This window comes from Peromyscus eremicus, chromosome 22 (assembly GCF_949786415.1).
Source record: "Peromyscus eremicus chromosome 22, PerEre_H2_v1, whole genome shotgun sequence".
NCBI classification, from domain to species: domain Eukaryota; kingdom Metazoa; phylum Chordata; class Mammalia; order Rodentia; family Cricetidae; genus Peromyscus; species Peromyscus eremicus.
The window spans coordinates 13,216,251-13,226,707 of record NC_081437.1 but is presented as its reverse complement, the minus strand read 5'-3'; the positions used below and the strand labels follow the sequence as shown (position 1 = coordinate 13,226,707).

The following is a 10,457-nucleotide window of genomic DNA, read 5'->3' as shown; positions in this document are numbered from 1 at the left end:
TGTAAATGCAAAGATGGAGCTCTCCATGGAGTCCTCACAGCTGGAATAAACTTTGCAATCGACTCCAGGTACCCAGGGTGAGGACAGGAAGTGCATGGCATGAAATCAACAATGTCAATGACCTTCCATAACACAGCTCTGCAGACTGAGTGTCTTAGGCAACAGGGCTTGATTGTTACACTGGTCCGGAAGCCAGAAGTCGGGAACCAATGTGCCAGCATGCTCATGCCCCCAAAAAATGCCTCCGGGGGAAAGTCTGATGCTTCTGTCTGCTTTCTGGAACCTTAGGCAGCCCTTGGTTTCTAGACACATCACCCCATCTTTCATTTCCACACGGCATTGTTTGCTTTTAGATTTATTCATTTATTTTCTGTTAGTGTTTTGCCTGCATGTTGTCATAACAGGGCACAGGGTTGCTGTGGGATGGTCTGTATGTCAAATGTGTTGCTGATTGGTCAATAAATAAATCACTGATTGGCCAGTGGCCAAGCAGGAAGTATAGGCGGGACTAACAGAGAGGAGAATTGAGAGAACAGGAAGCTGAGTGAGAGAGACACTGCCAGCCGCCACCATGATGACAAACAGCATGTGAAGATACCGGTAAGCCACGAGCCATGTGGCAAGGTATAGATTAATGGAAATGGATTAATTTAAGCTGTAAGAACAGTTAGCAAGAAGCCTGCCACGGCCATACAGTTTGTAAGCAATATAAGTCTTTGTGTTTACTTGGTCGGGTCTGAGAGGCTGTGGGACTGGTGGGTGACAGATTTGTCCTGACTGTGGGTCAGGCAGGAAAACTCTAGCTACACAGGGTCCTCTGAAAGTGGAGTTGCAGATGTTGTGAACCACTACGTGGATACTGGGAATCGAACCCGGGTCCTCTGAAAGAGCACCAAGTGCTCTCAACCACTGAGTCATCTCTCCAGACCTGTTTGCTTCATGTGGGGTCTCAATATGCATCTCTGGTTGGGCTTGAAATGCTAGACCAAGTTAGCCTCATACTTATTGACATCTGCCTACCTTTCAGAGTGCTGGGAGTAAAGGCTTTCCTACCATGCCTGGCTCTCTCCAAATGTCTTCACATCACCTCCTTGTATATATGCATTTATCTTTGTGTGCAAATCTCCCAATTTCTATAGGGCTATTGATCATTATGGATTAAGGTTCATTCTAATGATATATTTAAACTTGAGTACTTCCTTAATTATTATCTTTTCATAATCTAAGATTCTGAGATTGAAAACTTACTCTTATTCTTTTGAGATACTTTAACTCATAATCTTGTCTATATGATCAGAGCAGGGAATAAAGACGGAAGTCTAGGGTAGAGCATTGTCCCCTTTGTGAAAACACCTCAGAGAACAGAGGTGAAATGATGATAATCTTGAGTTTCTCAATATGAGGCAGCACCTCTCTGGTGGTATTTGATACCACCTAAGTGGCCTTTGGAATTTTGGTGGTCCTTTGTGAAGTTCTTTGGTTACATATAGATGCTACACTTTCAGAGTCATCCCACAAGTCCCGCTTCTTACAACTTGCAGTTCATAGAATAGAGACCACTGCATCCCAGACAAAGAATATGAAGTGGGTATGTAACTCCATGAGTCTGTTGTCTTATAAGTATGTCTTACAATATAACTATAATAAGAATATCTATCTTCCCCCTGAGATATGGCCTGCTGTGACGTCTGTAAGAAAAGAAACCATATAAAGAGGTCAAAATGGATGACAGCTTAAATGAGTCCTTTGTCCACTTTGGTCTCTTCCTAACTCCTTCTGGGGTTTTTAATGGATGCTGATGTCATATACTAAAGCACACCATCCGGAGCAGGCGAGGGTTCACTGAACTCGGCTGCTCCCTCCAGTTCTTTCTAGATGCTGGAGAAGTCGGAGAGTTAACCTAGTTGTATAGTAGGTTGCTAGAAGAAGTTGGCAGCATCAAACAGTGTTCCTTTCCCCCTGGAGGCTTGTATCTTCCTATCATCTTAGGATAGAGACTGCATTCTGGACCCTTGCTGCTCTTTGTCTTGTGTGTGTAGTGGATCAGCTTTTGAGAAGAGCTGTCCCTTGTTTTCCTGGCCTGACCTTCTCAATGCCTGTCATCTTACAGACTTAAGACTCTCCAGAGTCTTAGGCATATTCTGATAACCTTTGGGTACTTGCACCGTCTTATCATTTGAGTGCAGCATGATTTTTTTTGTTGTTGTGGTTGTTCTGTAAAATCCCAGGCCTAGTTTATTAATACTACAATTTCTTTGTGCTAGCCAATGAGGCTCAGTCCATACCCAAAGTTCAAAGAGGACTGTCATGCTGATGTTTGTCCCCTCTCCTTCTACCATCCATTTCTTCCTACTGTCCCTATGAGCCCCCCTCCCGCCCCCATTTCACTTTCAGTTAGCCTATAATGTTGAACTATTAACTCCTGAACTCTGGTGTTAGGGCATGTAAGGGTGAGGGTGTAATTGTAATAGGAGGCACAGTAGAAGAACAGCATCTGACTCTGGAACCCCGAGTTTGAGTCCTGACGGTTACTTAGTGACTTTGAGCAAGTTACTCAACCTTTCCCAGAAGCTAAATCTGAAGTTCCCAATCTTTCAGATGGTAACATCAACTTCATGAAAGTATTATGACCATCAAGAGGGATAATATAAAATAAAAAAAATATGGATACATGAAAAGACTCATGTAGTATTTTATACTACTTGGATGATTCCTACTAAGCCAGCCTGGTCTAGAACTGGTACATTTATGCCGTTTGTTGAGATCTGGCTCATAGCTTGTTGCAATAAGATTATCATGAGCCCAAGGTCTCAAGCATAGCTGCTAAAAAAAAAAAAAAGTTCACAGCCCCACTCTAACTAGAACAAAGACTCAGACTGCTTTTTTTATTTGTCATATGTCACCAAATGCTGTGAGCCTAACAAGTCTTCTTGGGGAGACCGTCTTCACTGAGCTGGCTGCTAACCATGAGGGTGCCTCTGGCCATGTAATAATCATTGGACATTTTGCCTGCAGTCCCACTCTGCAAAGGCTCAGATCTCTCTCCAAGGGTAAAGACGAGGGCAAGGGATGAAATTAGAGTGACAGGATACCATCATTGGGCATCAGTATTTCCTCAGTGCTGATCTCTGGAGACGAGCAGCAAGAGGCTGCTTTAGGTTAAGAAAGGTGTAGAAACGTTACTTCTCATTGTGGCTTGCTGGGGAGGGTTACGACTAGATGCTCCATGACACAAAGAGTTTTCATCTTCTTCATGTGTTCCCACTGTCTCCTACTCCCACAGACAGACCGCATGTGTCAACAGGCTTCCTGGGTCAGAAGCCATGTTGACAAGACACCGATCTGGGAGAAACTGTAAATATTATTGAAGGGGTGGAACATTAATGAAACCCCTTGTGTGATAAATAAACCCCTGTCATAGGGGCACAGGGAGGAAGCCTTGTCTGTCTGTGTTAGAAGCCACTCTTCTTGGGTCCTACAGGGAACATCACAGCATCTATTAATTCCAGATTGAAATCATTTTCCTCAAGGAATTTATTGTAAAGAAGAGCAAGAGCCACAGACCCCATAAATGGCTTTACTTATCTCTCCACAGGGAGGTCTTTTATTCTGAAGAGTCCCTTATTGAGATAATCCTTCTCAGGTTTCTAGAATTCCCAGAAGGGAAGCAAGTCCATACATTCTGCCATTCCTCCACTCCTTGGCTAAAAGGAAATAGAATCAAAGTTAGAATGCATCAAAAGGAAATCCACAGACAGGCAATTACGTGACGAGGAGTGAGTGGAGGTCGTGTGGGCTGGTGGGAGGCCCAGCTATCAATAGCACTTAGATTAGCAGAGGGTCTTAGAGTGGGGACCCTCGTCCACCAAACGGGAAGAATAATGAGCTCAAGACCAACTGAGATATCCAGCCTCACAGACTGAGCAACTACTGGATTCTTGGACTTCTCATTCATAGCCAGCCACTGTTGGATTAGCTGGAGCACAGCCCTAAGTCATTCTAATAAATCCCTTTTCTGTACACACAGAGAGTTTCATTTTAAAAGTTCTGTTACTCTAGAGAACTCTGACTATCTTAAAATTTCAAATGGTGCTGTATAAGAAGAAAAATCAAATAAAAGAACATTATAGAATTATGGAGTTCTGAGGCCCATGTTACTGCTGTTCAAACTTTGTACCAGGCATTTACAATCTTTCGCCTGCTGGACCAAGTTGCCTGAATCTTGATGCTCCATCTGTTTCTCAAGTCCTTATTTGGGAGGTTGTAAACACTGATAACCAGAGATAGTTGAAAGATGGTTCAGGCTCACACAACTGGGTAGAGTAAGTTTGGCATCAGCGGTAAATCTCCTGTGAAAATGTATTTGCAATGGATGGTTGGTTAAGTGTATCATTGTTTTCTTAGCATTAAAACAGAATACCCTACAGAAGCAACTGAAGGAAAGGAAGGTTTGTTTGATGCTTGGCTTACAGGTGGGTGGATCTGCATCTGGGTGGTGGAAACTCATGGTGGGTGGTCACACTGCTGTAGCTGACAGAAAACAGAGAACTCAAGTCTACTATAGCAGCCACACCTCCCCAAATAACATCAGCAGCTGGGGACCAAGTATTCAGATTCATGAGCCTGTTGGGGGCAGACATTACACATTCAAACCAGAATGATGAAAAACAGCCGCAAGAATAACAACAAAATCCTTTAGTTAAATAATGTATTCTCTTTCCTCTCTCCTCTCTCTCTCTCTCTCTCTCTCTCTCTCTCTCTCTCTCTCTCTCTCTCTCTCTCTTTCTCTCTTTCTCTCTCTCTCTCTCTCCCCCCCTCATTTTCTGTCTGTCTCTGTCTTTCTGTCTCTGTATGTCTCTCTTTCTCTGGTGTGTGTGTGTGTGTGTGTGTGTTTGTGTTTTCTTTAAGGGTTAAAGTTAACCTGTAAGCCCCACTTGCCCAAGGACAAATAACTTTCTGGAGTGTTGGAGGCTGTTGCTCTCATAAAATAACAAGTCACTTGTTTTCAGTTCAATTAACAAGGTTGGTTGCCCCCAACTACACAGGATGTACTTGATCACATGTAGGCAGGAAGTGCATCAGGATGTATACTTTGTCCCCATTAGATGAAAGCATAAAGTATGTAGCCTTGTGGGTTTGGCCTTTGTAGACTCACCTAATTCAGCACCATTTCTCTGGGAATCCAGGATATAAATCTGGCCAGGGTTCATCTTCCTGGCCAGGATTTAATAAAGTTTGCTTCAATTGGACAATCACGATTCAGTCTTTCTCCTTACAATTTTTCAGGTTTAACATTTTCATTCTTGAATGGTAACTAGGATCATTTCTATTGTTTTCCTTTGGATTGGGAAACCCCAATATAATCACAAGACTATTGTTTTGCAGTTAAATAGGGAAATTAGAGAGTTTAGCGTATGAATAGAAGCAGCAGGAAGGCCTGTTTCAGGAAGAGCCGGAACAAAGGACTCAAAGCAGAATAGTCTGGTTACATTTCTTGACTTTGTCTCTCTGAGAGTTAGCCTTATTGTCTTCCAGTGCAGATGAGCTGCCTCCCTGTGACCAGAACTCCTGGCTGTTCCAGCACTGGCCTTTGTTATTCCTACTCTGCAGCCCCAGGAGAAATATTTTTCTACACTCTTTCTGATTGGTTTTGCTGGGTCACATGATTTGGTGGCATCATAGCTGTGTTCAGGAGAGTGAAGTGTGTGTGTGTGTGTGTGTGTGTGTGTGTGTGTGTGTTGTGTGTGTGTGCACACGTGCAAGTGCGTGTGCGCATCTATCCTACTCCTAAATGTGAAACTGTATGGTAGGTATCCCTGATGATACTTTATGGAGTCAACAATGAATTAGTTCACATAAGAGTTGTCCCCAAACCACATTTCTCCACATCATCTTACTTTTAAATATTTTGCTAACTTTTTTTCAGGTTAGCGTAAAGGAATAGGTCTCATGTGAACACTCTCATCCCTTAGAGTCATTCTGTTCTGTTCACAGCCATTCTCCTCCCCCACTGCCCTGTCCTTGACTCCATGCCCCTCTTAATTTGAGCAGTAGAAAAATAGAATGGAGACATTTTAGGAAAACTAATCTGACTTTCCTGGTGTCTTCCACCATCCCACGGAGTTTGATAATTCACTGACTTCATGTCTTCTTCCTCCTCCCACAGCACTTCCTCCTTTTTCCGGCGTCAGCCTCTCTGAGTGGAATGGCTTCCTCTTTTCTGAACGTGGCTCTAAGCAGCAATCTGCTTCCGGTCTGATGGCTGCCACCGCCATTTCCAGTGCTCACGCTGTAATACCATGTTTAGGGCTTCCGCTTTCCCAGTGGTATGAACACATGGGGTGCTTGGCTAGCCCACATGCCCATGGAGGAGGGGACTCCAAACAAGGCCTCTGGTTTTCCCATTGGGAAGTATCACAGACACACAGGGATTTGTTCAATTATACTATGTAAACTTTCGCGTATGCAGTGAGTGTCCGAAATACATTCTATAGTTTATTTATTCACACAGACATTAAAATAGTATAATTCAGAAACAGTGATACAGTTTTTTTCCTACCCTCATGCTTCATAAATAATTCTGTTAAAACTCTCAAAGCATCCCTCTTCAGTATCTTTTCAATATGGCTGCCACGGAGTCATCTAGCAAACACCCCCCCCACCTCCCTACAGCACATCATTTTCATTTCCATCAAATTTTTTTGAGACATGGTCCCTTTTGTATCTGTGTATAAAGCTGAGTTGAGTGGCACCTGTTATCTTGAGTAACAATCACAAATGAAAAAAACATGAATATATTTGATTTTCGTTTCTTTTGTGAATGCACATGTATGGGAGCCACAGGTCACCGAGGTTTGCTGGCCAGCTCTAGTAAGGGCAATGAGAGACCCAGAATACAAAATATAGGTGAATTTCACTTGAGAAATGACACTTGAGGGTGTCCTCTTGCCCCCCCATACACACATGCACACACATCCACATGTATGTGTACCAGTACATAGATGCACACACATAGAAGGGCTTGTTCATAGTGACATTTTGCTTCATAATGATAAATTCATAGCCCAGGTATAATCACATAGTCTGTATGGTACACCCATTTCTGTTTTTTTACTTGTGTATGTTTGTGTGTACATGTGGTATATGCATGAATACGCACATATATGTCGTTTAGACACAAAAACGTGTGTGTTGTGTGCATTTCTTGTGAAGGTAGACATTGGTGTTCTCTTCTGTCTCGCTCCTCGTTTTTTTGAGACAGAGTGCCTTATGTGGAACTCTGCATTTCAGTTAGACTGTCTGGCCAATGAGCTCCTGGGATCTGCCTATCTCTGCCTCCTACTGCTGGGGCTGCAGATGCATGCAGCATTTAAATGGGTGCTGAGGATCTTAATTCTTATTTCCTTTATCCACCTCCCAAACTCCATCTCTGCTTCAGGCTGTCTCATCCTGATAGGTTTTCTACAGTATAGCCAAGGCTACAGTTTGGACCAAGCTGAGGTTCCTGAAGAAAATGAAGGGACCTTCTCAATCTGCCAGCAACATCATGGAGCTGTGCCTCTGCCTCCATCACCCCTGATATCTCCTGAGGGAAGAACTGGGGAAAAGCTTTCATTTTAATATGTGTAATGGCAAAGGAGGCAAGAAGACGAGCAGAGGGGAGCCAGCATTTCAGACTGTGCACAGGGCGAGGGGAAGCAGGAATATATCTGGGGGAGGAAAGTTTAGCCATAAAGAATGACCTGTAGAGTGACCTGCCCAAAGCCCTGGCACAAAGACTGGACAGGCAGTGCTGAGTCAGCAGAATCCTGGGAGGACCTCTGGCCTCTGGAAGGATGTTTTTTTGGCAGGAGTTAAAAGCTGTATAATTCAGAAAGGTGCATCTGCACTAAATGAGAGCAGCAGGAGAAGGAGGAGGAGGCTGCCCACTGCACCTCAATTTGCTTCAGTATTAACGTGTCACGGGGCTTTTCTCCAGGGCGTTCTGTTAGGCATGAATCACTACATTTCTTTTTTTTTTTTCTTTTTTTCTTTTGGTTTTTCGAGACAGGGTTTCTCTGTGTAGCTTTACGCCTTTCCTGGAACTCACTTGGTAGCCCAGGCTGGCCTCAAACTCACAGAGATCCGCCTGGCTCTGCCTCCCGAGTGCTGGGATTAAAGGCGTGCACCACCACCACCCGGCCGAATCACTACATTTCTAATCTGAAGATTTTTTGTACCTGTTGCTTGGAAGCTGAGAGGTAGATGAGTAGTGACTACACAGAGTCTGACAAATTATCGACTTCATTTTCTGAAAGCCTAGGACAAGCGTTCCCTGGGTGCGGGGTAAACGAGGACCACTTCCACGTCGGCTATGTCTGAGGTTTAAAACGGCCAAATGGTGCATCATCTTTGTCACAGGACAAGAGAGCAGTGGGCTGTACTTGTCTAAGTGTTATTTGCACAGGGAGGCAAAATACTGTTGCAAGACCTTCTTCAGAGGCATTACTAATGTAACACTAAGCTAATGACTTTGGAAATTGGGTGTCAGGGACCCACATGGATCATATAAATGATAATAACATCTGTCAATGACACATTTTCATGAACATGGTTTTATTTTAACACATAAACCCGTGATCAAGGCAGGCATAGATAATGCCTAGTTCACAGATGAACCCAAAACAGAGCTGTGGAGTGGCTCAGTGCTCAGCCAACCTCAGTGAGGAGAACCCTAAGAAGACCTGACTACCTTAGGGATGTTCCCCCTCAGGCTGAGAACTAGCCTTTCCAGAGCATCAAAATCTAAAGAAGGCGCAGCAACATCATGTTCACCTCTGACGCAACAAGGTGATACCATAAATCACTGCTCTGCTTTCCAGAAAAGTGTCCACAAGTTAAGGCTCATCTAGATTCACTGGAAAAAGGATTTTGATTCAGGCTTCTTTGTTGTTGCTGCTATTGGTTTAATTAGAAATAGATGCGGCGAGTATCAATTTTTTAAAAAAAGGGAGCAGTGGGAAAATGCCTGGACTTATGTTCCCCAGACCTTTCAGTTCTAGCCCCTCACATAGTGGTATACACAACTCTGAATCTTTTAACGTATCTTGGAAGTTATTGCATGTGTCTGTAACAGATTCCAATCTTTATTAATATTGACTTTATTACTTTTTGGAGTGGGTGGGGGGCTTAGTCTTGTTGAAGAAACATGGTATGATCTATTTATGACAGTAGGTTCCACAACCAGGCAAAAACCAGGATGATTTATAAGCTATTAAAAAAACACAAACTTACTCTGGAGAAAAAAAAAAAAATCAAGCACCAAGCAGTGTAAATATTATCAAGAGCCTAAGTATTTAAAATTTGGAAGGCATTGCCAAAGTGCCATGCACTCAAAGTTAGTGCTTTAAGCCGAACTCCTATGAACTCCTATCAGTTTGCATGGGAGTCCTTTTTGTGAATTTTGTGAGTATGGCCAGTTCTCTGTGTGGGGATTTAAAGTTTGAATTTGTGTTTTCTGCAGTAAAGTGTGAACCTACTTCTGATTACTAAACTGCATAGCTTAAGAAGGTGAAGATTCTTCTTCCAAACATGGATACAGGGTAACATATTTGTCTGCATCTAAGCTCTGTTTGTATCGTGGATACAGGGTAACATATTTGTCTGCATCTAAGCTCTATTTGTATAACTTGACCAATCCTCTGTCTGTGATTCTTCCCACTGACGCTCCTTTCCTTATTGGTTTGTAGGAGACATTTTATAGTCAGGAAAATGTCTCAAATATTCTCTCGGTTTTTAAATTCAATATGGTTGATATTATTTTCCACATGAATTTAAAATTGTATGCATGTGTAATCTAACCCCTTACTGCATCTTAGAAAATAGTTTTTTGTGATTATCATTTCTTTCTAATGCTCTAAATTATTTTCATTTAAATCTTTAATTTACAGGAAATAGTTTGTTGTATGGAGTGAGATGAAAATTTGGTAGCTTTCCCAGACACATACATCATTTTTCAAATGCATGCCATGAAATGATCATTTATCTTTATCCTATTCTATAAATATACCATAATTACTGAACTAGAAATGCTACCACATTTCCATATACATCTGAGTCTATTTCTAGATTCCATTCAATTTATCCTATCAATTTTTTTTTATTACCATACCAACCCTAAACCAGCTCTCTTACTGTAGTTTTACAATACATCTTACGTATTTAGGATTTTGATTAGTAAAGCATTTACCTTCAATTTTTATTATGGAATTGCTAAATGTCTCATGTCTACCCGGGGAGAGTTGGTATATTACTTATCATTATTCGTAACTTTTTACATCCCTTGAACCAAGGGGGTAACCTCCTCACCCTAAACAACTGTTGGTATCTTGATTGGGCTTATATGGGGATTGTGATTATGGATCAGTTAATAATGTGCTCTGAATGTTAGTGCCACACCAAGTTCATATGTTGGAACT

General features: G+C 42.3%; 1 protein-coding gene across 1 annotated transcript in view; it reads right to left on the bottom strand.

Annotated features, from left to right (window-relative positions):
- Positions 1-4,199: 4,199 nt before the first annotated feature.
- Positions 4,200-10,457, bottom strand: part of Slc8a1 (solute carrier family 8 member A1) — a 332,595-nt gene continuing 326,337 nt past the window's right edge. The window contains exon 11 of the mRNA XM_059248261.1: positions 4,200-4,349. Within this exon, the coding sequence (XP_059104244.1) occupies positions 4,306-4,349 (44 nt within the window). The 3' untranslated portion in view covers positions 4,200-4,305. The remainder of the gene's footprint in view (positions 4,350-10,457) is intronic.